This window comes from Molossus molossus, unplaced genomic scaffold, assembly GCF_014108415.1.
Source record: "Molossus molossus isolate mMolMol1 unplaced genomic scaffold, mMolMol1.p scaffold_m16_p_19, whole genome shotgun sequence".
NCBI classification, from domain to species: domain Eukaryota; kingdom Metazoa; phylum Chordata; class Mammalia; order Chiroptera; family Molossidae; genus Molossus; species Molossus molossus.
The window spans coordinates 35,284,983-35,312,917 of NW_023425354.1; the positions used below are offsets into that span (position 1 = coordinate 35,284,983).

The 27,935-nt window shown below is 46.8% G+C and overlaps 1 protein-coding gene across 1 annotated transcript; it reads right to left on the reverse strand.

Moving 5' to 3' along the window:
* Positions 1-16,529: 16,529 nt before the first annotated feature.
* On the reverse strand, positions 16,530-18,315 carry LOC118634634 (C-C motif chemokine 2-like). Its single transcript, XM_036269310.1, has 3 exons — positions 18,187-18,315; positions 17,323-17,437; positions 16,530-16,981 (listed from the first exon to the last, which is right to left on the reverse strand). Exons 1-3 carry the CDS (start codon positions 18,260-18,262, stop codon positions 16,876-16,878), a joined length of 297 nt encoding a protein of 98 aa, XP_036125203.1. The 5' UTR covers positions 18,263-18,315; the 3' UTR covers positions 16,530-16,875.
* Positions 18,316-27,935: the final 9,620 nt, after the last annotated feature.

Sequence of the window (27,935 nt, forward strand, 5' to 3'; positions counted from 1 at the left end):
GAGGGGGCTGTGGGTAATGTCAAATTGTCCCTTTGATCCTCTCCAATGTGTTCAAACTTTGTTTTTGCTCCAGTGGCGTGCTGGAACTTCTCTGCTGAAAACCTGGACTTCAACAGAAGCTCTCTCATCTGTGGATAACTGCCTATGACAATGTCCACCAGGGGCTGCCAGACCACAACCAAGAGGGACTAAAGCTGATTTATGTGCCAGGGCAAATTCTACAGCGAGGACCGAGATCTGTGTGCCTTTTACCTTGTGAATGAATGGGCTAGACTTGTTCCAGTTCCCTTGGGTGTGGTCCTAGATCCCACAGCTCCCCCAAAAGGTACTTTTGTCCATGAATGGAGGCAAAATTGTTGTTGTTGAGAAGGAAATATGAGTGAAGATGACTTATATGACTACCTTATTGAATTCACTCCTCCCTCCATGACTGTTTTCTTTTGTGATAAATAGTTTCTTGTTCTTTTCAATTTTTATTAATTTATTTTTGTTACAGATGTTTCTCCCCCCTCACCCCCAGACACCCTCCTCCCTATCCTGTCCCCCCACCCCTAGCATTGTTGTCTATCTCCATTGGTTACACATACATGCATGTAAGTTCTTTGGTTCATCTCACCCATCCCCCCCATCACCCCTCCTCTGAAGTCTGTCAGTCTGAACCATACTCCTTTCTGAGTTTCTGGGTCTATTTTGTTCCTTATATTCCACAAATAAGTGAGGTCATGTGGTATTTGTCTTTCTCTGATTGGCTTATTTCACTTAGCATAATACTCTCCAGGTCCCTCCATGTCTCAAAGGATAAGAGATCTTTCTTTCTTACAGCTGCATAGTATTTCATTGTGTATATGTACCATAACTTTTTTATACACTCATCCACTGATGGACACTTGGGCTGTTTCCTGATCTTAGCAATTGTAAATAGTGCTGTTAGGAACATAGGGGTACATATATTCTTTCTGATTGCTGTCTCAGGCTTCTTAGGGTATATTCCTAGAAGTGAGATCACTGAGTCAAATGGCAGATCAATTTTTAATTTTTTGAGGTAACACCATATTGTTTTCCATAGTGGCTGCATCAGTCTGCATTCCCACCAGCAGTGTACTAGAGTCCCCTTTTCTCCACACTCTCGCCAGCACTTGTTGTTTGATGATTTGTTGATGGCGGCCATTCTGACAGGTGTGAGGTGATACCTCATTGTTTTAATTTGCATCTCTCTGATGATTAGTGACTTTGAGCATTTTTTCATATGTCTCTTGGTCATTTGTATGTCCTTTTCAGAGAGGTGCCTCTATTTAGGTCCTCTGCCCATTTTTTAATTGGGTTCTTTGTCTTCCTTTTGTTGAGTTGTATGAGCACTCTATATATTTTGGAAATTAAAATTAGGGTATATGACATATCGTTGGCAATTATGCTCTCCCATATAGTGGGTTCCCTTTCCATTTTGATGGTTGTTTCTTTTGCTGTGCAGAAGCTTTTTAGTTTGATGTAGTCCCATGTGTTCTTTTTTTTTCCCGTTGTTTCTCTTGCCTTAGGTGTTGTATCAGTGAAAATTCTGCTGCGTATGATGTCTGAAATTTTGTCATGTACATTTTCTTCTAGGATTTTTATGGATTCATGAGTCACATTTAAGTCTTTTATCATTTTTGAGTTTAGTCTTGTGTATGGTGTAATTTGGTGGTCTAGTGTCTTTTTTTTTTTAACATGTCTGTATTGGTGAATGTATTACAGATGTTCCTCCTTTTCCCCCTATTGGCTGCCTCCTCCCCGCCTCCCACCCACCTTTTTCCACATGTTGTCTGTGTCCATTGGTTATACATGTAAGTTCTTTGGTTTATTTCTTCCCACCCCCCAACCCTCTTCCCTTTGAGGTTTGTCAATCTAACAACCAATTTGTACTTCTTAATCCCTTTTTCACCCATTAATCCCTTAATCACCTTTTTCACCCATTCTCCTCTCCCCCCTCCCACCTGGCAACCAACAAAATGTTCTCTGTATCTATGAGAATGTTTCTGTTCTGCTTGTTCATTTTGTTTGTAGATCCAATTGTTGATAGATATGTATTTATTGCCATTTTGTTTGTTCATATTTTTTATCTTCTTTTTATTCAAGAAGACCCTTCAACATTTCATATAATACAGGTTTGGTGGTGATGAACCCCTTTAGCTTTTTCTTGTCTGGGAAACTCTTGATATGTCCATTGATTCTAAATGATAGCTTTGCAGGATAGAGTCATCTTGGTTGTAGGTTCTTGGTTGTAGTTTCTTGCTTTTCATCACTCTGAATATTTCTTGCCACTCCCTTGTAGCCTGCAAAGTTTCTTTTGAGAAATCAGCTGACATTCTTATGGGAGCTCCCTTATAGGTAGCTAACTGCTTTTCTCTTGCAGCCTTTAAGATTCTCTCTTTGTCTTGAAACTTTTGCATTTTGATGATGATGTGTCTTGGTGTGAGTCTCTTGGGGTTCATCTTGTTTGGGACTCTCTGTGCTTCCTGGACTTGTATGTCTGCTTTCTTCACCAAGTTAGGGAAGTTTTCTGCTATTATTGTTTCAAATAGGTTTTCAATTTCTTGTTCTCTCTCTTCTCCTTCTGGCACCCCCATGATGCGAATGTTGGTATGCCTGAAGTTGTCCCAGAGGCTCCTTACACCATTCTCATTTTTTGGGGTTCTTTCTTCTTTTTTGCTGGTCTGAGTGTTTTTTTGCTTCCTTATATTCCCAATTGATGGTTTGCTTCTTGGCTTTGCCTACTTTACTATTGAATCTCTGTAAATCATTTTTTATTTCAATTAGTGTGTCCTTCGTTTCTGACTGGTCCTTTTTTATGCTCTTGCTCTCACTAAGTTCATTGAACATCCTATAAGCAGTGTTTTGAATTTTGCATCTGTTAGATTGCTTATCTCCATTTCATTTAGTTCCTTTCCTAGAGTTTTGTTCTGTTCTTTCATTTGGGACATGTTTCCTTGTCTCCTCACTTTGGCTGCCTCCCTGTGTTTGTTTCTACGTATCAGGCAAAGTTGCTATGTCTCCTGGGCTTCCTAGAGTGGCCTATTGTTGTAGGTGTCCTGTAGGGTTCAGTGGCACAGACTCCCTGGTCTCCCAGCTGGGCCCTTGAGGTGTACCCCTCGTGTGGACTTTACACCCTTCTGTTGTAATTGAGTCTTAATTGCTGTTGGCACATCAATGAGTAGGTTTTACTCAGGCTGATCAGCTGCAAGAACTGGCTGTGCCCACTACCCACTGACCTCTCACTACCTTGGAGGATCAGTAGTGTACGAGTCAACCATACAGAGCAAGACTTACTTCATCAGGGCTCTGGTACCCACTGAATCCATTCCTTGAGTGTGTCACTTGTGGATGTGGTTGGGTGGTGGTGCTTCACAGTGTTCTGAAGCTGTTCACTGGGTGTGCTGGCTCTGGGGCAAGGTCAGCCTCTGCCTGTGCCCTATCCCGGGCCACCTGGCATAAGCTACGAAGTTATCTGCAGATGGCTGCTTCCTGTGCTGGGCTTGGAGGTGCCCAGGCAAAGCCAAGCTTTGAACCAAGGCTGGCTGCTTTTAGCACCAGGCCTGGGGCCACTTTGTGAGAGGTATAAGGCTCACTAAGACCAGATGCTGCTTATTTAAGGAAAATCTGAAGCAGGATCCAAGACAGATCATTCTTATGGTAAAGCAACTGAGAACAGCTTGGGTGAGCCCACAAGCTCGGTGGGGCAGGGCTTCAGGGAGTCAGCAGGGCGGGGCTACCAGTGTGAGCCAGGTTGCTGGAGTCCCAGATGTGGCTGCTGGGTCCGTGGGGGAAGGGCTCACCAAAGGAACAACAGACTCCATCAGCATGTCTGTCCAGGAGAAAGCTACCTCTCCAGCTTTTCCCTGATGCCAAACAAATCTTTCTTTCTCGTATGTCTCTGGTGCCTTTCAAGTGGCCTCCAGAATGCTGGAGCTCAGAGGGAGCAAGTCCAAGTAAGTCAATGCACAGGCCCTTTAAGAGGAGCTGCCTTGGTCTTCAACAGCTTCAGCCTCCCTCAGTTCCCACTGTTTTTTTTATAGCCAGAAGTGATGGGGACTTCTCTTCCTGGCACTTCTTTTTCTGGGATCCTAAGCTGGGAGCCCAGTGTGGGACAGGGACCCCTCAGTCCTCAGGGAGGACCTTTCCAGCTGAGGTATCCTTCTGATTTTTATCCACCACACGTGGGTGTGGGACCAGGCCGTCTGCACCTCCGTCCCTTCTATCAGTCTCGATGTGGCTGCTTTTTAAATTTTTTAATTAGTTGTAGGACTTCCATTCAGCTGGGTTTCTGGCAGTTCTGAATGATGGTTGTTCTGTAGTTTGGTTGTAATTTTGATGTGGTTGTGGGAGGAGGTGATACCACGGTTACCTACGCCACCATGTTGACTGTAAGTCCCCTCTAGTTTCATTTTTTTTTTGCTTGTAGCTGTCCAATTTCCCCAACACCATTTATTAAAGAAGTTCAGTTTTACTCCATTGTATGCTCTTGCCACCTTTGTCAAAAATTAATTGAGCATAATGTGTTGGGTCAATTTCCAGGTTCTTTGTTCTGTTCCATTAATCTATATACTTGTTCCTGTGCCAGTACCGGGCTATTTTGATTACAATGGCTTTGTAGTATAACCTGATATCCGGTATTGTAATCCCTCCCACTTTGTCCTTCTTTTTCAAGATTGCTGTGGCTATTCAGGTTCCATATGAACTTTTGAAGTATTTATTCTAGTTCTGTGAAATATGTCATTGGTATTTTGATGGGGATTGCATTGAATCTACAGATTGCTTTGGGTAGTATGGACATTTGAATGATGTTAATTCTTCCAATTCATGAACAAGGTATGTGCTTCCACTTTTTTATATCTTTCTCTATTTCTATTTTCAATATCCTGTAGTTTTCTGAAAATAGGTCCTTTACTTCTTTGGTTAAGTTTATTCCTAGGTATCTTCATTTTTTTGCTGCAATGGTAAATGGGATTTTTTTTAGTTTCTCTTTCTGTGGGTTCATTATTGGTGTATAAGAATGCTGTCGATTTTTTGATGTTAATTTTATATCCTGCTACCTTGCCAAATTCATTTGTTAAATCTAGCAGATTTTTGATGGAGTCTTTAGGGTTTTACATGTACAATATCATGTCATTTGTGAACAATGACAGTTTCACTTCCTCCTTTCCAATTTGGATCCCTTTTATTTTTTCTAATAAAATGTCTAATTGCTGTGGCTAAGACTTCCAATACTATGTTAAATAAGAGTGGCGAAAGTGGGCATCCCTGTCTTGTTCCTGTTCTTAAGGGAAATGCTTTTATTTATTATTATTTTTTAAAATCCTCACCAAAGGATATTTTTGCATTTATCTTCAGATAGAGTAGGAGGGAGAGAAGGAGGAAGAGCGAGAGAGAAACATTGATGTGAGAAAAACACATTGAGTGGTTGCCACCCACATGACCCCAACCGGGGCCAAGGACAAATGGCAACTGATGTATGTGCCCTTAGTGGAAATCGAACCTGGGGCTCTCTGGTCTGTGGGATGATGCTCTAACTGCTGAGCCAAACTGGCCAGGGCAAGGGAAATGCTTTTAGTTTTTGCCCACTGAGTATGATGTTGGCTGTAGGTTTTTCATATATGGCCTTTATTATGTTGAGATATTATCCCTTTATTCCCACATTGCTGAATGTTTTTATCAGAAATGGATGCTGTGTTTTGTCGAATGCTTTTTCGGCATCTATTGATATGATCAGATGGTTTTTATCTTTCATTTTGTTTATGTGGTGTACCACATTTATTGATTTGTGAATATTGTACCAGCCTTGCATCCCTGGGATGAATCCCACTTGGTCATGGTGAATAATTTTTTTAATGTATTGCTGGATCTGATTTGCTAATATTTTGTTAAGGATTTTGGATCTATGTTCATCAGGGATATTGGCCTGTAGTTTTTTTTTCTTTGTAGTGTCTTTATCTGGTTTTGGAATTAGAATTATGCTGGCCTCATAAAACAAGTTTGGAAGTCTTCTTTATTCTTGAATTTTTTAGAATAGTTTGAGGGGAATGGGTGTTAGTTCTTTTTAGAATGTTTGGTAAAACTCCCCCATGAAGCTGTTCGGGCCTGGGCTTTTGTTTGCTGGGAGAATGTTGATTACATCTTTAATTTCCTTAGTTGTTATTGGTCTGTTCAAGTTTTCTATCTCTTCCCGATTCAGTTGTGATAAATTGTTTCTAGTGTACCACTTTATTTCCTTTTTCTTTTATCATATAATTTTTAGTTATTTTCTTAGTGGTTGCTCTGAAGATCACCATTACCGTTAGAATTTATCACAACCTAGTTCAGATTTCTACAATTTTAATTTCAATAGTATATGAAAACTTTAATCCTACATAGCTCCATCCCCTCCCTCACCTTAAAGCTGTTAGAGTCACAAATTATGCGTGTATACATGGCATTCCCCTCAACATACATTTATAATCATTGCTTTATGCACATGTCTTTTAAATTAGATGCAAGAAAAAATAGTTTAGACACAAATATGCATTTATACTGTCTATAAAATTTTTTTTTCCTTTATTGACTTTAGAGAGAGAGGAAGGGAGAGGGAGAGAGAGAGAGATAAACATCTGTGAGAGAGAACATTGGTTGGCCACCTCCTGCATGCCTCTCATTGGTAATTGGGCCCACAACCTGGGCATGTGCCCTGACCAGGAATCGAACCGGTGACCTCTTGGTGCTTGGGTCGACGCTCAACCACTGAGCCACACTGGCCAGGCCACTTATACTGCCTTTTATATCTACGTAGTTGCCTTTACCTTTATGTCTTTGAATTACTGTTGAGCACCCTTTTCTTGCAGCGGTCCTTCAGATTTCCCCTTAGGATTTTTTTTTGAGAGCTAGAAACGTCTTCATTTTTGAAAGTAGTTTTGTCTGATGTAAATTTGTGGATTGACATTTTGTTTGTTTCAGCACGTTAGGTATGACACCTTTTTTATTTTTATGTTTTTGCTTCAATGCTTTCTGATGAGAACTAACTGTTAATCCTATTGAGGATTCCAGGATGCGATGAGTATCTTCTCTCTTGCTGCTTTCAACACCTTCTCTTTGTTCTTGGCTTTTGAGTGTTTTATTATTATGTATCTTGACATGGATCTCTTTGAGTTTATCCTGCTTTGAGTTTGTTGATCTTCTTGGATGTATAAGGTAATGCTTTTCATCAAATTTGGGGAGTAAGGCAGTCATTATTTCTTCAAATATTATTTTCTCTTTTTTTTTTTTTTCCTTTTTATCTTCTTGTGGGACTTTCCTTGGGTGTTTATTCATGCACTTGATGATTTTGCACAGATCTCTGTGACACTATTCACTTTTTAATCTGTTCTTCAGTTTGGATAATCCATTTTTCTTATTTTTAACATCTTACATAGCCATTGTACATTCCTTAAAATCAGGAAGGCCACAGAGGTACATTACTATTAGCTAAATTCTAGACTTTATTTGGATTTCACTCATTTCCTTTTCTCTCCCCACATTCAGTCCAGGATACCACGTTGCATTTAGCAGGGCCCAGTTTGAGTTTGCGGGGACTGGAGTTAAGATATTATTCAAGTGCCCACTGTTCTGTCTGGTGAGAGCAGCCAAGAGAGGTATCTTGTGGAGAACTGGGGACCTTGCTCTGGGTCTGAGTTGATGGTGTTTTGACTGACATAAACCTCTGCCATGAGCACAGGTTTAGGAACTGGCCCCATCCACATCCCATATTTGCCAGACATAAATTTGATGGCTTGAAGCTTTTTAAAAATATATGTTTTTATTGATTTTTTTTTTTTTTTTTTTTGAGGGATAAGAAGGGAGAGAGAGATAAAAACACGGATGTGAGAGAGAAACATCAATCGGCTGCCTCCTGCACGCCCCCTACTGGGGATCGAGCCTGAAACCAGGGCATGTGCCCTGAGCAGGAATCAAACTGGGACCTCTCAGTCCATGGGTCTGCACTCAAACACTGAGCCACACTGGCCTGGCATGGCCTGAAGCTTTTTAAAGCCACATTGTCCTAACTGTTTTATTTATCCAAACAAGGACCGAGAAATCTTGGGGAATAAGAGGAGGCAGAAAAAGACTCTTACTGTTCAGCTCTAGGAAAGGCAGTTGAGTGGCATGTTTAAGAAAAGGACTGTAACACGGCTCACCTTGCTAAACAACCACAGGAAAGCTACTCATCCTACCTGTGGTTCACTTTCCATATCTATAAAAGTAGAGATAATAAAAGTACATTATTTTTTAACTTATCTTTACTGTTAAATGAATTACAGATGTTTCCCCCTCTTCTCCCCCATTGACCTCCCCCTCCCTGATCCTACCCCACTCCTGCCTTCCCCACACTATTGTTTGTGTCCACTGGTTATGCGTATATATATAGAAGTTCTTTGGTTTCTCTCTTTCCACCCTCCCTCCCCGCTTCCCTTTGGGGTTCTAACAACCAACTTGTACTTCTTAATTTGTTCATTTCTTCACCCATCCCCCCAGCCCCTCCCATTTGGAAAGCAACAAAAATCCTCTGTATCTCTGTTCTGCTTGCTCATTTTGTTTATAGATTCAATTGTTGATAGATATGTATTCATTAACATTTTATTGTTCATATTTTTGTTCTTCTTCTCCTTCAAGAAGACCCTTCAACATTTCATATAATACAGGTTTGGTGGTGATGAACTCCTTTAGCTTTTCTTTGTCTAGGAAACTCTTTATATGGTCATTGATTCTAAAGACAGCTTTGCAGGATAGAGTAATATTGGTTGTAGTTCGTTGCTTTTCATCACTTTCGGTATTTCTTGCCACTCCTTTCTTGCTTGCAAAGTTTCTTTTGAGAAATCAGCTGACATGGGAGCTTTTTTGTAGGTAATGAAGTGCTTTTCCCTCGCTGCTTTTAAGACTCTCTCTTTGTCTTTAACCTTTGGCATTTTTATTATGATGTGTCTTGATGTGGGCCTCTTGGGGTTCATCTTGTTTGGGACTCTCTGTGCCTCCTGGACTTGTATATCTGTTTCTTTCACCAAGTTAGGGAAGTTTTCTGTCATTATTATTTCAAATAGGTTTTCAATTTCTTGTTCTCTCTCTCCACCTTATGGTGCCCCTATGATGCAAATATTGGCACGCTTGAAGTTGGCTCAGAAGCTCCTTACACTGTCCTCAATTTTTTAGATTCTTTTTTCTTTTTGCTCTTCTGATTGGGTGTTTTTTGCTTCCTTATATTTCAGTTCGATAGTTTACTTCTTGGCTTCACCTACTCTATTATTGATTCCCTGTAAATTATTCTTTATTTCAGTTAGTGCATCCTTCATTTCTGACTGGTCTTTTTTATGTTGTTGATGTTCTCACTGAGTTCCTTGAAGGTCTCACTATGTTCCCTGAGCATCCTTATAACCAAAGTTATGAACTCTACATCTGATTGATTGCTTATCTCTATTTTGTTTAGTTCTTTTCCTGGAATTTTGTTCGGTTCTTTCACTTGAGACATGTTTCCTTGTCTCCTCATTTTGCCTGCTTCCCTGTGATTGTTTCTATGTATTAGAGTTGCTATGTCTCTTAGGCTTTGTAGGGTGGCTTATTGTTAGGTGTTCTGTAGGGTCCAGTGGCACAGCCTCCCTGATTGCCCCTGGGCCCTCGAGATGCACCCCTAGTGTGGACTGTACACCCTTCTGTTGTAATTGAGTCTTGATTGCTGTTGGCACGTCAATGGGAGGGATTTACTCAGGCTGATAAGCTGCAAGGACTGGCTGTGCCCACTGACCCCTGGCCTCTGACTACCTTGGAGGATCAGCTGTGCAGGGCCCACCACACAGAGCAAGACTTACTTCAGCAGGGCTCTGGTACCCACTGAGTCCACTCACTGAGTGTGTCACTTGTGAGGTGGTTGGGTGGTGGTGCTTCGATGTGGTCTGATGCTGTTCACCGGGTGTGCTGGCTCTGGGGCAAGGTCAGCCTCTGCCTGTGTTCCATCCTGGAGCCACCCAGCATAAGCTACAAAGCAATCTGCAGATGCTGCTTCTTGTGCTGGGCTTGGAGGTACCCAGGAAAAGCCAAGCTGTGAACCAAGCCTGCCTGATTCTAGTGCCAGGCCTGGGGCCACTTAGTGAGAGTAATGTGGCTGACTGAGACCAGATACTGCTTGTTTGAGAAATTTTAGGAAAACCTGAAGCAGGATCCAAGACAGGCCAATCCTGTGGTAAAGCAACTGGCAACAGCTTGGGTGGATCTGAAAGTTGGGTGGGGCGGGGCCTCAGGGAATCACCAGGGCGGGGCCACCAGTGTGAGCCAGGTTGCTGGAGTCCCAGATATGGTGGCTGTCTGCTGCCCCAGGGCAGGGCTCACCAAGGGAACAAAGGCCTCTGACAGCATGTCTGCCAAGAGAAAGCTGCCCCTCCAGCTCTTGCCCCAGTGTCAAACAATTGACTTCTTCCCCGTATGTGTCTTGTGCCTAGCAAGCTGCCTTCCCAATGCTGGAGCCTGGAGGGAGCAGGTCCAAGTAAGTCTGTGCACAGGCCCTCGGGGCTCCAGCTGCCTCAGCCTCCCTGAGCCTTAGTTCCGCTGGTTTTCCAGCCAGAAGAGATTGTGACTTCTCTTCCTGGCACTGGAACCCTGAGCTGGAAGCCTGGTGTGGGACAGGACCCCTCACTCCTCAAGGAGGACCTTCCCAGCCGAGGTGTCCCTCCTGATTTTTATCTGTCACATGTGGGTGTGGGACCGGCCCGTCCGCCTCCGCCCCTCTCACCAGTCTCGATGTGGCTGCTGCTTTTTTCGTAGTTGTAGGACTTCCCTTCAGCGTGATGTCAGGCGGTTCTGAATGATGGTTGTTCTGTAGTTTAGTTGTCATTTTGATGTGGTTGTGGGAGGAGGTGATACCATGTTTACCTTCACCACCATCTTGACGGGAAGAACCCCCTTCCTTTTTTGTAAGTAATAAATTACATGTGGGGCGAGACTGTCTAGAACACAGCTGTAGCATGTGTTAGCTGTCATTATTATTAACAGTAGAAAATTAGGATGGGCGGTGGGTGAAGAGTTACTGGGGAGAGATCCAGAGTGAGGCTAACAGCCCCCCGAACACGTTGCCCCCCAACGCTCCCATTTGTTATGAACTGAGGCACCGAGGGAGGATCGGCTTCCAGAAGCACTGCATTCACGTGAGGAAAGATGAGCATCTCAGAAACAGGAGCAAGGTGAGGTCCTGGAGGTCCTTCAAGGACTCAGGCTGAGAGACGCTCTGGGCCTCAGTGGGGTTTTGGCCACGTCTCCCAGTGAGGACAGTTTCCGCGTGGTGTTGATATACTAGCTTTGGTCAATTGGATGTGAGCGGAAGTTACACATGTCACCCCTGAGCAGAAGTGAATTGCCACCTCATGGTTCTGCTCTGGCTTTTCCCTCCTTTGCCATGAGACTGGCATGCCCCAGAGGAGGCTGCCCCTTAGCCTGGCGCACACACTGAAGAGGGTCCATGGAGCAGAGACACACTGCCCTTTACATGACATAAAGTAGGCGCTAACATCAGGGGGAGCCGAGCAAGGGGTAATGCAAACCCTCTCTATTAATTTTGCAACTTCACTAATCATTAGAGAAAGGCAAACCACATTAAAATGGGATGTCACTTTACACCCATTAGATGGCTGCTATTAAAAAAAGTGTTGGCCCTGGCCAGTTTGGCTCAGCGGTTAGAGCGTTGGCCTGCGGTCCAGAGAGACCCGGGTTCGGTTCCCGCTAAGGGCACGTTCCTCGGTTGCAGTTTGTCCCCGGCCCTGGTTGGGTCGTGCAGGTGGCAACCACTTGATGTGTCCCTTCCACGTTGATGTTTCTCTCTCTCTCTCTCCCCCTCCCACTCTATCTGAACAAACAAATGGAAAAATGTCCTTAGGTGAGGATAAAAAAAAAAGTGTTGGGAAGATATGGAGAAAGGGAAATCATTGTGCATTGTTGATAGGATGTAAAATGGTGCAACCACTATGGAAAATAGTATGGCAGTTCCTCAAAAAGTTAAAAAAAAAAAAAAGATTACCATGTGATCCAGCAATCCCACTTCTGGGTATATATCCAAAAGAACTGAAAGCAGAATCTTGAAAATACATTTGCACACCCATGTTCATTGCAGCATTATTCACAATGGCCGGAAGGTAGAAGCAACTGAATGTCCACCGATGAATGAATGGATAAGCAAAGTGTGGTGCATTTATACAATGGAATATTATTTAGCCTTAAAAAAAAAGAAGCATTCTGCCACATGCTACACCGTGGGGTAAATCTTAAGGACACTATGTGAAGTAAAATATAATAGTAACAACAACAAAAATATATACGGTACTATTTGACTGATGTGAGGTTTCTAAAGCAGTCAAATTGATAGAAACAGAAAGTCAAATGGTGGTTGCCAGGGCCTGTGAGGAGCGGGAAATGGGGAGCAATTGTTTCATGGGTATAGAGGTGAAGATTTGCAAGGTGGAAAAGTTCTGGAGATCCATTACACAATAGAGTTGATATACTGAACACTACTGAGCTGTACATTTAAACATGGTAAATATGATCAATTATATATATATATATTTTAAAACTGTGGTCTCTCTCTCTCTCTCTCTCTCTATATATATATATATATATATATATACCACAGTTTTAAAAACTTACTGAGTTTTAAAAAATGGGATGAGGCCATATAGAAGTAAATTTTACAGCTTCCAAATAAAAGGTGATGGTACTCTAACAGAGTGAACAATGCATCCCGGACACACCATGTACCTGGTGGAATAGGGGCAATGGAATCACAGTGACTACTCTCGTGGGGAGACAGTGAGCAAGGGCTGGTTATAGTTCTGAAACACTGCTGGGTAGACACTGGGAATCCCGTTCCTGGAGCAGGGACTCTACACCTACCTTCAGCCCGCTCCTCCTCGTCCATTTCTTCTCCTCGGTCACTCTGGAAGTGGACCTTGCTGGACCGGTCCTTCTTTGGTGGCTGTCATTGTTTGTCTCTGGCTCATGGAAGATTCAAAAGTTGTTCCTTTTCTCAGTCTTGGCTTTCGAGTCTCTTGACAACATAATTCCTGTAACAAACGGCCACTAGGACTTTTCTGAAATACTGCAGGTCCTCCCTACGTGCAGTCCTTGCCTTGAGCCGAGCCTCTCTTTGAGGCCGAGGCTCCCGAGCCTGAATAGGAACACCATACTCCCACCTGCTCTCTTCCCGAGGCCACCCTGCCCAGCGGAAGTCTTTATGGGTATTGTTCAAAACCTTTGAAATATCCCATTGCGCTGCTTGGGATGCTGAAACAGTTGGCTTTTTTAAATTTTTTTTAACTTTACAAGGTCTTAAATTTCTGGCCTTCCTAGTCCCTTACACTCCTGCTTGTAAATTGACCAAATCTAGGTCAAAGACACTAAGAAAGCCCAAGCCAGAGGCTGCAGAACTTCCTGGCAACTCCAGCATCCTGAACGTGAGAGAAGTGAGGAGCACAGGGCCCCACCCTCACCTGCGCACCTGGATCTCCGGGGGAACTCATAGCATGGACCAGTGGGAACAGGAGCCTTCCTCCATTTCAACATCCTAAATCAGAATCCTTGGGGATGTCCTGTCATTTCAGAAGGAAGTCAGATAACTTTAATGCCTGGAAAACCTAGGAACTACTTGATGTGCAAAGCATGTCCATAACCTATGGGCCCACCGATGAGAGGTGATTTGTACAAGGTTACTTCAGAATTTATGCACCAAACCAGATCCTGATCTGAGGCCAGGGCACAGTGCCCAGCTACCCGGTGTAAACTTCTGCCTGGTTCCTAGCTGTGGCAGTCTGAGTAATGCCCCTTCCTAATCCGAGGAGGCCCACATCCTAATCCAGCCCTGGAAACTGTGATCTGTTACCTGATGTAGCCGAAGGAACCTTGCAGACGTAATTAGTGAAAGGATCTTGAGTTGGTGAGATTATTCTGGATTATCCAGACAGGCCCAACATAATCACAAATCTTATAAGATGGAGGCAGGACAGTAAGAGTCAGAGACAAGATGCGATGCCAGAGCAGAGGAGACGAGGGAGAGAGAAAGGGACAGTGAGAATGAACTTGAAGAAGCTTTGACGATGGAGGAAGGATGCCACGGGCTAAGGACTGCAAGCAAGAAAATGAATTCTGCCTGAGAGTCTCCAGAAAGGCTCCAGACCTCCAAACTGAAGATCATATATGTGTGTTGTTTTAAGCCATTAGCTTTATAATAATTTGTTACAGTTGCAATAAGAAACCAGTGCAGATTCTTTGTAACTGTAATTACAGTGCGGCTGTAAGAAATAGTAAAAACTGCAGAGCGGCTTTGGAAATGGACAAAGGCCAGAGGCAGAAAGAATATGATAGAAAAAGCCCAGATTTCCCGGAATAGACCTTTGGCAGCAACAGGAAAGAAATACTTGGTATTACCTCCTAAAACAGGGCCCATTGCCAACGCTTTCTGCTCACATTTCATTATGCAAGCAGTGAGGAATCCCATGCTTAGCTACGTTCAAGATTTCCTGAAAATAAATAGATGTGACTTGAAAGGGGAATATGAGTAGATTAGTTGGGGATTTGAGCACATAGATCAGCCCTCGCTTGGCCTCCCCTCTTTCCAGACCCCACGCCTCAATCTGCCTGGCATTAGAGGGCCTGCTGCTCAGTAAACTGTATGGTGACGTCCCATCGGTTTGCACTCCCCTGCCTCTGGCCTCTTGGCATCCACTGCAATTAGAGACCGACTCCTGGCTGGCGATTGAGGCTGTGGCCTGCAGGAGAGGGAGACAGGCAGGGAGGGCTGTTGGAGAGGGCATGAGGGTCAGTGAGGTCCACACACAGCTGCCAAGAAATTCTCCGCTGACTGGTACAGCCGGGCACTTTGGAAAGTGCTGCGTGAAGCTTTGATGAAACCCCTCAGAGGAAGCCGAATCTCCCCTCTTCCTCTCCGGCTCCAGCTGGTAGAAAGTGAAGTTTTCCAAGAGACAGGCTCTCGGATCTGAATATATAGGTCCCACTGGGCTCCTATTTATACCACACGACCTCCCTATTCTACTTACGGAGACTTGGAATACCCAATCTGCTCTACGTAACAGTGAGCCAGTGCCCATTCTGCAATTAGGACCCAGGTGTCCTTCTTGCCAGCCAGGGTTCTCCCCAGACCTCGTGCCGCTGCCAAAGGCACAGCCTGGTCCAGCCTGACCCCGCAGCCATCTCCCCATCGGATGGGGAAGGTCAGTATCATGTAGAATTTATTCCATTGGGCAAGATATCTGCTTTTCTTAGAGCAGGGACTGTCTGTGCCTACATAGGTCAGACACCTCACAGGTAGGTCAAGTGCCACGCAAGGGAATAGAGACTTTAGGTTGATGCTCAAGATGAAGAGGACCATCCATGTAAATGAACGATTCCGGCCACCTGGGATTGGGATGGGGGAGAAGTGATGGGAAGCCGCACATTCTGGTTTCAGAAAAGCTGATCCCTTAAAATGCGGGTTGAAGAAGGGGCTTTTGTATCTTAGGTCACGGGTCCTTCTTCTCCAGCTACAACACTCAGCATTTCACCCTGTTTAACTCATTCTTTTCCTAGGCTGACTCTGGCTCCATCGTCACTCTGTCATCTCTTGCCTGGACCATGGCAATAGTCTCTGCCTTGTCCCTGTTTCCCCAGGTGTACATGAAGCCAATAAGTTACATTTCCTGAAACTCACGTCTGAGCCTCTGAACATGGCAAGTCCTGCACTGGACCACGTGTTTTCCACATCTCCTTTTAACCCACGAAGTGGAGCACTAAATTACCACCTTCACGTTCAAAATCCTTCGCTCATCCTGCCTTTCAAAACGGCCCCATCACTTGACACAGCATGGACCCTGATTGCCATCTGATGGGTTTTCTCCCTCTTTGATGTACATGCCATCATTTTTTCTACCTCTAGGTATGTGCTTATCCTCTTCTTTCTCTTTTTCTTGATAATCGTGTAGTTTTTAAAGAAAAAAAAAACACCTCATCACTCATCAAAGATACATTCAAGTCACACCTTCTTTATGAAATTCCAATCTGACCATCTTATCAATGGTCATGAAGTCTGCCCCTGATTTCCCAAGGTCTGCAGTGTCTGTGTTACTCCGAGGTGGATTAGTTGAAGGGGCAGGGATTGGGAGTAGTTGCAATCGATTATGGGAGAGATTGGGGGCTGGGCTCAGGGGTTGTGAGAAAGAAAGGGGGTGGGGCCCTTGCTACATGGGTGACAAGGGTAGTTGGGGCCTGGGCAGGTGATGTCAGGGACTGCAGTGGTGGGGGCAGAATGCCTGATTGGGTCTTGCCTTAAAGATTTTCAAATAGACACTCAGAGGAGCCCACCCAGAGGAAAAGATCCACAGTCACATTCTTTTAAAACCTGAGCCCAGTCCTCCGAAACCATACCCCTCCTTCATCACCAAGCAAATGCTCAGCATTTTAATTTCCTTCAAGAAAACACCAGAAGTCAGGTTTTGTACAAAAATATATATATACTGTTTAATCATCATACATGTATCTCCACAATCACATTTTTAGCAATACCTTAGCATTTAAAACAACAAGTGTTTGCACTAATAATTTTGTAAGGACCCTCATTCCATTTCAAGGATGGAATTGAAGTTCACAGAGGAAGGCAATTTGCCTACGTCTCCATGTCTAACATACACCAGTATTCATGGAAGATAAATTTAAAACAACAATAACTTAAATAAGATTAACATTACTTAAGCCATCAGGCTTCATATCAATAAACGAAGTTCATATTCTTTGAAAATACAATAAAATTATCAGAGGGCATTCAGGGAGAGTTAGAAGATAATAAATTAGGTTCGGATGTTTGGGTCGTGGAGTGAGTGCTCAAGGCTTCGGAGTTGGGGTTTTCTTGTCCAGGTGTTCCAAGGCAGCCTGAACCCATTTCTCCTTGGGTTCAGCGCAGATCTCCTTGTTCAGTTTGGTCCTGAAGCTGCGGGGAGAGAAGGCACCGTGAGATGGAGTCCCATGCAGATGTCAGCCTGGGGGTGCAGCTCCCCCTCTAAGAACCTGCCATGAGCACCACCCAAAGGAGGGAGGAGGGACCCAGGGCAAGCGGGTCCCCGTGGGAGCCATCCTGACCTCTGGCTAAGACATTGCGATGCTTTGAATAAGCGCCCAGATGGAGAGTGACGCTGGGGGTCGCGTTTCCCCTCACAGCCTCAGTTTCCCCCCTGGGCACCTCTGGGTATGGGATTGCATGGTGTAGCTCTGACTCTAGGATCTGAGGCTTCCATTTTTCTGGGGAAGAACTAGACCAGGGAGGCAACTCACATCACAGCTTCTTTGGGACACTTGCTGCTGGTCACTCTCTTGTAGCTCACCAACTTCGACATCGGGATCGTCTTAGTGGTGAATACGTAGCAGCAGGTGACTGGGCCAATGCCATCTAGAAATAGAACAACAAAGAAAAAAAGCCTTTTAGGGTGGTCTAAATTCTCCTGATCTTAATCGGAACAGAAAAAACTAGCTGGGAGAAGGCAAAGGGGAATCAGGAGTAGAGGTAGAACCCATTTAATTCCAACACTTCGGATTCTGCAGAGCGAGAAGGTCATGCTGACTCCGTTTCCTATGCTGTACAATGGGTATACAGCAGTGGTATCAGAGGGAACGGGGAGCGATTAAAACTACATAATCCCTGGGAGTATCATTAGGAGGAGCTAGTAATGCAAACGAGCATGGTCAGGGAAATTCAGAGACCCTAGCTGGGGGTCCCCCGTTAGGCTCCAAGTAATCTATGCCCGGTCGTGAGTGTCCTGACTCCCACCACCTCTGCACAGCCACGTCTCTGGAAGCTGGACTGAATGAACCACAGTCCAGACTCTGCATCTCCTCCTCTCCCCTTCACTGCATCTGCACACTCAGCCCAAAGACCCCTCTCTGTGACCGCCCCAGCCCCCAACCACTGCTGAGAGCAGCTGAGGTGGCCACTGCATGGAGGATGTGTTTCCAGAGCTGGGGTTCTGGAAGGAGCTGGATGTGGGGTGCACAGCTGGATTCCTCGCCTGGCTCTGCCCGGGAGCACCTGTGGGACCAGGCTCCCTCCTCACCCTTCCCTGAGTGTCCTGACCTTGGAACCCAGCTGTTTAAGCGAGGCCGGGGGTGCCCCTCCTGCTCCAGGGGGCGGCGCGGGCTTACCTGGCTGAGCCAGCACCGGGGTGCCGAAGTGGGCCACGGCGAGCAGCAGGCACAGCAGTGCTGCGGAGACCTTCATGCTGGAGGGTGAGGGTGCGGGTGCAGTGTGAGAGCTGTGGGCTTCGGAGCTGCTCTCAGCCTCTGTGCTGCTCTGCTGCTCCGGCTGCTCCGCCCGCCTTTTATAGTAAACGCTGTGGGTGGGGCAGTGCTGTGGGTGGGGCAGTGCTGTGGGTGGGGCAGCGCTTGGCCCAGGCAGCATCCTCCTCAATGAATGACGAAGTGGAATCTTGAATGTGCTGAGGCCAGGGCAGCGCCCTGGAGGATTTCCAGGAAGGAGGAGAGGGAAGCAGTGGGCCTGGATTGGGCACTCTGGGGAGGCGGGGGAGGGGGGAAGGGGCACAGCTATATCCAAAGTGACCACAGACAGGAACCAAGAGGGTTATTCTTAAGGATTCTGCTTTCTCTGAAGTGAAAACTCTGCAGAAAATAAGGGAAGCAGAGGTCGAGGGGGAAATGAAAGCATCTCAGAGCTTGCCCCTGGCCCACCTTCAGATAAAGTCAGGGCCTTCAGCCCGGGAGGGGCCCTGCAGTCTTGGCAGATTCCCCAACAGCGTATTCAATCCATCTGTTCTTTAAAATGCAGGGTGGTGATCGAAGCTTTAGCAGAACCACAGGATTTTGTAACCAGAGAAGTGAATTCTAAGAACTATTGGATGTTTGGAAGAAGCCATGTAGTATTGCAAAAGAAATATTCATAAGAAACTCACACAGTGCTTGCTCTGTGTCAGGAATGTTCTAAACCCTTTACAAATGCTAATCTTCCCACTCTCTGACCCCATCTCGTAGGCGTTGTTGATGCCCATTGTACAGCTCAGACAACCGAGGCACAGAGGAGTTAAGAAACCTGCCCACGTTCTCCTGAGCAGAAAGCCCTGTGTCTCTGCTGTCACCACCATGACTTGGTTGGGATGAAATGTGGACCTGTCCTCCCACCGGATGCCTGGTTATGCATCTAACCCCAGCACCTTGCAAACTAGGGGGCAACCAGAGAGGAGCTGAGAGGCATTCCTGGTGGTGGAGTCACTGTGCCCTCGGAGCCTGTGGTCAGCAGCAAGTCTGGCCCTGCGGAGGGGGCTGGGATCTCAGCTTCTTTGGGGAGCCCAGGGAGCCTGAGTGAGCAGAGGAACAGCGTTATGGGAACTACAATGCCTGCTCTGGGGCTGCAGCTCTGCCTTAGATGTCCTCAGAGACCACAGAAGCATAGTCAGAGAAACCCCAAAGTCCTTGGGATTCATTTCAGCGGTCTCTTTCCTTTTACAAATATGATAGGATTCCTTAAGGCATGTGAAAGGCAGAGAAGAGGCTGGCAGCCCCGCTCCACTGCCTTGTGCTTCGGAGCCTTGCTTCACCTCTGCCCTGTGGACAGGGGAGGATGCAATGCCTCTTCTTCATTAAAGGGCCACCGAGAGAGTGTCTATAAAACACATGGCCCTTCTTGGAAGACAACCTGCCAGTCACTCCATCTGTGATAAGAAACAGTTTATATTGAACCAATGACTGTGTCTGGTCCTTAGTAATTGGCAGTAATGGCGAAGCAAAGGAATAGCTGGTGGTACTCAGTGCTCACCAGGGCCCACTCTTGGGCATCACTCCAGAAAGACAGAAGGAGCAGAGAACACATCAGTTTGCACGCGGTTTTGCTTCTACCTGTCTCGGAGCCTCATTTCCATTCTGCCTGAGTCTTGCTAAGCAACCCGCCCCGTCCACGTGGCTCACTCTCTGTGTTTGGCTCGGTGCTCTGCCAATGACTCAGTCCATTCTTCTTGAGTGAGCACGATACTTCAGGAATGGAAAGTGCAACTTCACAAGTCATCCCGGACCATCTCACTTTAACTTCTGGGAAGGTATTCCTCACCTTCGTCGAACTTCTCTCTAAGCTAACAGTGTCACTTTCCCTGGGCTTGAGGGTGTCATCTGGTTTCCCTGCAGAATCCAGTCATTCTTTGGTTCCTGTCTAGGCCAATAAGCCTACAGATGTGGAGATCTGTGAACGGTGCAGGCTTACTTATGTGTGTGTGTGTGTTTTAAATACATACTATAAAGGTATTTTCTCCTCTTTATGTTTTCTTTTTTCTGTTTAATATTTTTTCTTTATTGACTTATTTTTAGAGAGAGAGAAAGGGAGAGGGAGAGAGAGATAGAAATATGGATAAGAGAGAACATCGATTGGCCACCTCCTGCATGCCCACCACTGGGGTTTGGGCCCAGAACCTGGGCACGTGTCCTGACCGGGAATTGAACCAGCGACTGCTTGGTACATGGGTGGACCCTCAACCACCGAGCCACACCAGCTGGGCTCCTCTTTATGTTTTCTTTTTTTTTGGTACGTGCCCCTAGTGGGAACTGAACCCAGGACTTTCTGGTCCGCAGGCCGACGCTCCAACCGCTGAGCCAAACTGGCCAGGGCTTATGTTTTCTTAATAATATATTTTTGTTCACTAGCTTACTTTATTGTAAAAATACAGTATAGAATACACAATACGTGTTCATCAACTGTTGGCTTCTGGCCAACAGTAGGCTATTAGTAGTTAAGTTTGGGGGGAGTCAAAAGTTCTATGTGGATTTTCAATGTGCAGGTGGGGGTGGGCGCCCCTATCCCCTGCGTTGCTCAAGGAGGAGCTGTATGTCCCCTGGTTCAGCAATGTTACTCCTAGTGTCCAGGAAGCAGAGAACCTGTAGAGACCAAGTACTTCAACCTCCTCTTTTTATGCGAGGAAACCACATTGCAGAGAGGAAGGCCCGTTGGCCCATGGCCGCAGGGGAGCATTTAGACAGACTCAGACTTCAGTGTCTGTGAAGCTAACGAACTCCGCTTCAGTGAAGAATCACCAGTTTGGGGAAGTGATTTGGTCACTGTGTCAGATTAGAAACAGATCAAAGGTGAAAGTGTCTGAATCAGAAGAGAAAGTCTCTGGAAGGTGAGCCGCCAGCCCCCCGCTGTGCGATGGGGGGGCCGCCAGGGGGGAGAAGGAGCGGGAATTCCGCTCTGAGGCAGCTCTGGAAGTCCCCGCGCCCTGGAAGACAGCGGGCTGCCAAGCCTGCATTCCAGACGCCGGCCAGGACAGGGGCTCTCACGTGCTCAGGGCTGGGGCAGATTCAAGGGAGAAAAAGCCCAGGGGAGGTGCATGTGCTGTTCCTCAGAATCCTTGGTCCCCCTGGAGCCCCCTCCCCATGAAATCATAGATGAGAAAAAGAAAAAGTTCCTCTTGGTGAATAATCCTTTCTTTCTTCCTCCCAGTGATCTAACCACCCACCCCCACCACTACTGGCTTCCCCCTCATGGGGACTTTGTCATCGCCCAAGACTCCCACTCAGTGTCAGGGGTGAAGGAAAGAGGAAAAAGAGAGAGCTTTCTAGAAACATCTGAAGCCAGCACCTAGCCCCCTGCCCTGGTCCCTTCCGCTCCCCTTGCCTGTGCGGGCTGATGCCTGGCCCCTCAAGCCGGCTGGGGGGCCACCCCGGCCTCGCCTGCAGCTGCTCCCTCCCCTTCTCCTCCAGCTTAGCGCTGAGCTCCGGGGCCCAGCGCCTGTCCCGGCCTCTGCAATCCTTCTCTTTTCAAGGACTGGAAATCCCTTCTTCACTCTTGCTCAGAATGTCATATAAGAGCAAGACCTTAGAGACCATCTTCCCCTTTCACTGATGGGGAAACTGAGGCCAAGAGTCAATGAGGCCGGAGGTGACTTGCAGACATGTGGCAGAGCTTGTGGGGGTTGGCTCGTTTCTGGGTCCCCGTGCTGCACTGTGACCGTCGTGCTGCCCTAGGTCCTACTACCCTCGTCCAGTCAGCAGCCACTGTGTGCAGAGGTCAAGGCAGGGGACTGGGGCGTGGGGTGGGGGGACGAGCCAGGTGTGCAGCTTGCTTCCATGGGAAGTAGGGTGTCACCCCATGCTTCTGGCGTTTCCTTTGTTCTGGGCTGGATCAGCCCCAGGTCTGTTTGCTTGAAGGAGCCAAGGATATGGGAGAGGGCAGTGTGGGGTAGCCTACGGGAGGGGAGAGGAAGGTTCACCTGAAATGGCCCAGGTTGGCTGGGGTGGGCAATGATGTCTCCGCCAAGCGGGGGCCAGCCCTCACGCACCAGCACCTGAGCCCTAGGACGAGGAGGCTGCTGAGGGTGAGGGTTCGAATCTAAGCCCACTGTCAGGATGACGGCAGTGTGGACAGCCCACAGCTTCCCCGACAGGCTGTGACCACGGGTACTGAGCAGTGGGATGAGGGGTCGTGGGACTGGTGAGCACACCTGAGGTCCCCTGTGACAGCGCTGAACTGCGGGGGTACTAGGGGACAGAGAGGGTGAGGAGCACGTGGTAGACAGAGAAGCACTCTCTTGACAGCCTGTCACTGAATCCTGGTCTGAACACGTGTGCTGAGGGCACCTGGGGCAAACCCAGCGACAGAGCCACTGCAGAGCTGCGGAGGCCCCAGCCTCGGTGGTGCTCCGGAGATGGGCTCCTGGCTCGGCAGGTTTTGAGCCTGGTGTGATTGTTGGATGGGGAAGGGGTGCGTTTTGGAGCAGACTCACAGAGACTGCAAATTCAAAGTGCCTAGACATCCCCTTGGGAGCTTGTTAAAGTACAGCAGGTTCAGCAGGTCTTGGGTGGACCTGAGAGCCTGCATTTCTAACAAGGTGATGCTGATGATACTGGCCCCTTAGAACAACCTTCAACGGGCTCTGAGTGGGAAATGCTGGTCAGGTGTGGAAAACGGTGAGCAGTCCGTTCTGTCTAGACCAGGGTTCTTGCCCGCGGCTCTTGGGTAGGCTCCAAGGACCTGAGGTGATCTTGCATGTTTATGGGACCTGTGGATTTTTCTGGAGAGAGGGCTCACTGCTTCCATCAGATCAGCAAAGGCCTCCAAATAGTTCAGTACCCTCGAACCGATCAAACATAGAAGGTTCTGGTCTTCACCCCAAGCCTGGTGGATCGCAACCTGTAACTTTACTGTGTCAAGCTGTATTGTATCTAAGCTCTCTCCCCAGATGTCTGACTTGTGGGATGGTTTAACAGCAGACAGGGAAAAGAATAGAGAAGCAAGGTTTTTGGTTTCCCAAGTTCCCCACGTCTATTTGGGGATAAGATAGTGGAAGTGCTGGAGGGACAGTGTGGGGCAGAAAGTGATTTTCAGGAGCCCCGTGGATCCTTCTTTGCCAGTGGTCTGTCTCTCCCTTGGTTGCAACATGCTGCATACTGAAAAAGTGAAACTTCAGCTGCCCAGAAGAGCTCCTTCTTTGCTTGTTTGGTTTCTTCTGGCTTCCTGGCAGAGCCCCAGGTGGCAAAGCACTGACTCCTTTCAAAAGAACTTACTATAAATTAGCGCCTGAGAGAGAATCTGAAAGAGAATATGGATGGCATTTTTCCTGGGCTAGGGGGAGGGGGGAAAGTTTGGGGAAATGGTTTTGCAAAGCACACACATCTCTTCTGACAGAGATGCAAGAATTTCGAGACAAAGCACTACCAAAGGATTCTGCTCTGCAAGTTTTCATTGCTACAAATCGAGCTCAGGTAATGAGAGAAACTTGGCACGCACACTGTCTTTGGAGCTGTTTGTGATGGGGTGGGAGCAGCAGGCATGCGGGAGGGATCCAGGCCAGGGGCCTTTGTCTGTGTGGCTCACTCTGGCATCCCCGGCATTGCTAGCTAGCATCAGGCACAGAACAATGATATGATGCACAAACGGGTTAAGGCAGGGGTGGGACCGGGGGTGGGGAGTCAGAGCTAGAAGGTGCCATAGAGATCCCAGAGTTGAAAATCCCTGCCCTGCTTAATTAAATTTTTTTTTTTTTTTTTTTTGGTACGTGCACCTAGTGGGAACCAAACCCAGGACTCTCTGGTCCGCAGGCTGATGCTACAACCGCTGAGCCAAACCAGCCAGGGCCCTGCCCTGCTTAATTTAAAACGGGGTAGCCCAGCCAGTGTGGCTCAGTGGTTGAACATTGACCCATATATCAAGAGGTCACCGGTTCGATTCCCGGTCAGGGCACATGCCCAGGTTGTGGGCCTGATCCCCGGTCGGGGACATGCAGGAGGTGGCCAGTCGATGTTCTCTTTCATCGATGTTTCTATCTCTCTCTCCCTCTCCCTTCCTCTCTCCCTAAAATCAACAAAGAAAAAAAAAACATTAAAACGGGGTAAAGAAAGTTGCTCAGGACTCCCTCGTGCTCATTCATCAGCCCAGGTGATCTGTGTGTGTACACGTGTGTGTAGGGGAAGTGCTTGGTGACATCGTGACCTTTTCCAGGGGGGCTGCCAGCTACATTGTTCCGTGCGGGGAAACACTTTAGAGAAATCTTGATGAAGCAGTAGAAGTAGGCACTCGCCGTGACAGGCATTCAATGTCCCCGAGGCAGGCAGAGAAGAATCACTGGTGACCAGAGGGAAACACTGCCCTCCTGACGCCCTTTGCTAACAGAGCTGGACAGAGGGGCAGACATAGATCAGTGGACATTTGCTTAAAAATCAAGAGACCTCCTAAGGGGAGAAGAATCAAAGTCCTTTCTTTTGAGTCCAAAATTATTAGACACACTTGGAGAGACGGAGGGGGTTGGCCGAGAAGTCAGGGGTGAGGGCTGAGCTGGGAAGACCATCTGGATCTGCCTTGTGGATGCAGTAGTCATGTCTTCGGGACAGTGGCCCAACCTGTGGGTTAAAACAAAAGATGCTGCAACCTTGGGACCCCAAGGGTGGCACCGTGGCCAAGACTGCAGAAGAGGGGGCATTGCTAGAGCAAGAAACGAGAAAAGTTGGGTGGTGTGGGGTCAGTTACCCACCATTCCCCCTCTGGGAAGTGACAGAAACAGTGCAGCCAGAAGACCTGGTCGCTGATCTGCGGGTCAGGTCACCCAGCTCTCACTTTGCTGGAAGGAATCGGTCCCCAACCGTCTCGGCCCGGGGAGGAAGTTGGGAGAGGGGGCTTAAAACACACGCGATTAGATTTCCTTCTAATCTGGACAACTTGGGGTGGTAGTGATGAGCTGAACAGAACACAGAGGGATGAGCCGCCTGTGCCCTGAGGTAACAGCAGGCCGGCTGCACCCACTACACACACGTTTCTTTATTGCCGTCAGGTCGCTGCTGCAGCCCTCGCCTACGTCCCTGTCCTGCTCTGCTCCCAACACAGCTGGGAGGCACTCGCATTCCAAACATTAGGGCAAGCTTTGCCAGTCTACAGTTTCCATACCATGGCGATGATAGACTCGAAGCACTGACTGAATGCCTTCTAGAACTTGTGTGCAGTTAACGAGGAAAGATTTCAAAACTGGGGACCTTGGGCAACCACAGTCACACTTTCTTATGTGTGGTTTACGATTCATTAAACCACGTGGATCTAACAGGAGCATTGCAATGTGGTGAGACTGGTATCATCACCGCTGTGTCACGGATGAGGAAATCGAGGTGCAGAAGTTGACTTGCTCAAGGACAAGGGACCTGGAACGTGGAAAGGTTGGGTTTGGAATCTGGTCACTCTCCCTCCAAGGCCAGTCTTCTTTATGCTCGGCCATCCTTCTTCTGTTTTTTTTTTCCTTCCCCTTCAGCTTAAAATCACCTTTTGAGATCACCCCTCTCCACTGTATAAATGCAAGACTGGGTAAGAAGGTGGAAGGTTAAGGGAAGGAAACGTTTAGGGGATGCAAATGAACTAATAAGGAAGTTCCCTAACATCCCTTGGTCTTCTCTTCAAATGAATTCATCACCACATCATTTCAGCTCTTGCTCCATGACCACTCTCTGGACTCTGTCATCAGCCTGAACTTCTCTATTTTATGGTGTTCAACTTAGTAATCCATTTCTTTGACCACAGCCATCCACTTCCTTTCTCTTCAGCGACTCAACATCTTCTGTGTCTGCTTCTCCAGGTCCCTCAGTACCTACCTGGCTTCCTTTCTTTCCCAGACCACATCCTCACCACCATCCTGAGCCTCTATGTCTATGCTTCTGTGTCCCCACTCACCAGTGCCCACACCCAGGTCATTTGATCATCCCCCTTATTCCTGATCACTCCCAGGCTGCCGGGCTTGCTGGAAGTCTTGCTCTCCTTGATGACTACGCCAGCCATCCATTCGCACATCCCTAGTTATTTCTTCCAACCGAATCTTCCCCATTCCCTTACGTCTCTTGCTCCAGCCTCAGGCTTCAGCACTCGCATAGGAAATACAGTCAATGATATTGTAATAACTATGCCTGGTGCCAGCTGGGTATTGGGTTTACCAGGGGGATTGCTTTGTAAAATATATGATTGTCTAACCACTCTGCTGTACACCTGAAGCTAATACAAAATAATAGTGAATATCAACTATAATTTAAAAAACATATAAAATAATTTTGTTTTAAAAAGCAGAGACTATGAACCCAGTTGGTGTGGCTCAGTGGTTGAGCATCGACCCATGCCCCAAGAGGTCGCCAGTTTGATTCCCAGTCAGGGGACATGCCCAGGTTGTGGGCCAGATCCCTAGTGGGGGGCATGCAGGAGGCAGCCAATTGATGTTCTCTCACATCAATGTTTCTATCTTTCTCTTTCCCTTCCTCTCTCTCTAAAATCAATAAAGAAAAAAAAATCAGAGACTATGAGATAAGCATTCCCTCAATGATCACCTCCAGGTCCAGCTCAAAACTTAATTTTATCTTCACAATATTGCATCTCTTTTCTCCTGCTGTAGAAGAAGAGCTGGTCCCTCTGGTCGAGAGTCACTATCAACGTATACCTGCGGTCTCCAGCAACATTTTCCGGAACCTGGCACCCTCCATGATGCCTTATCTACCCCCCTCTTTCCACTCTTCCTTTTCCTTCTTCCCACCAACATGTTCAAGTCTTCTTCACTGTTTAAAAAGAAAGGGTATTTCTTCCAACCCCATCTTTCCTCAAGATACTCCCTTCTCTCCTTTTTTTCTTTTCGTAGGAAAAAAAAAGTCTTGAATAGTTGATCTCTACTGGTGGATCACTACATTCTCACCTACAATTAATCCCCACTTACCTCTAGGTCCACCGCTCACCGGAAACTGTGTAGTCTCATTATTGACCTCCCCATTGCCTAACACATGTAAAGAATCTTTCATAACCCTGATGGCCCATGAAATCACTGTCCCTGCAGGAAATGCTGTCCTCTCCTGCTACGTCTGGGGCTCTGCTCTCTTCTCGTTCTACGCTCTGCTTCTTCTTTTTTACATTGCAGTCGCTGATTTCTCCACGCTGTTTGTCCCCAAACACTGGTCTTCTCTAACCCTTCATACTTTCATTATCACTCTTCACAAGAACTTGCAAACTGACGGCCATCCCTTTGGTTGAAACCTATGTTCACAGGTTCACCGGGGACTCCCCTTCCTTCAATTTCAACTTGCCCTCCCCCCCCATTTCCCCATTATCTATTCCTCGGGTCCCTACACTGAGTTACCTTATCTGCCTGGCCCCTGTTATAGTGGAATTTGTGACCTTGGGTCTAGAATCCTTTTCCTGTGGACTTGCACATTTAAACTCTCATCACCCAGAAAATTACTCTTTAGGTGAGCTCTAGACTGAAGTTTTCATGTGCCTACTGGACACTTACACTTGGATACCACTCAACTTCCATAAGTTCACCCTCCCTTCTTTGCATCTTTCCTTCCCCTCCCTCCCTTCCTTCTTTCTATATTTTCTTTTCAACCAAGATGTAAAAGGCCCCTGTGGGAAATGCAAAATTTCCACCTAAGAATTGGTTTGGAAG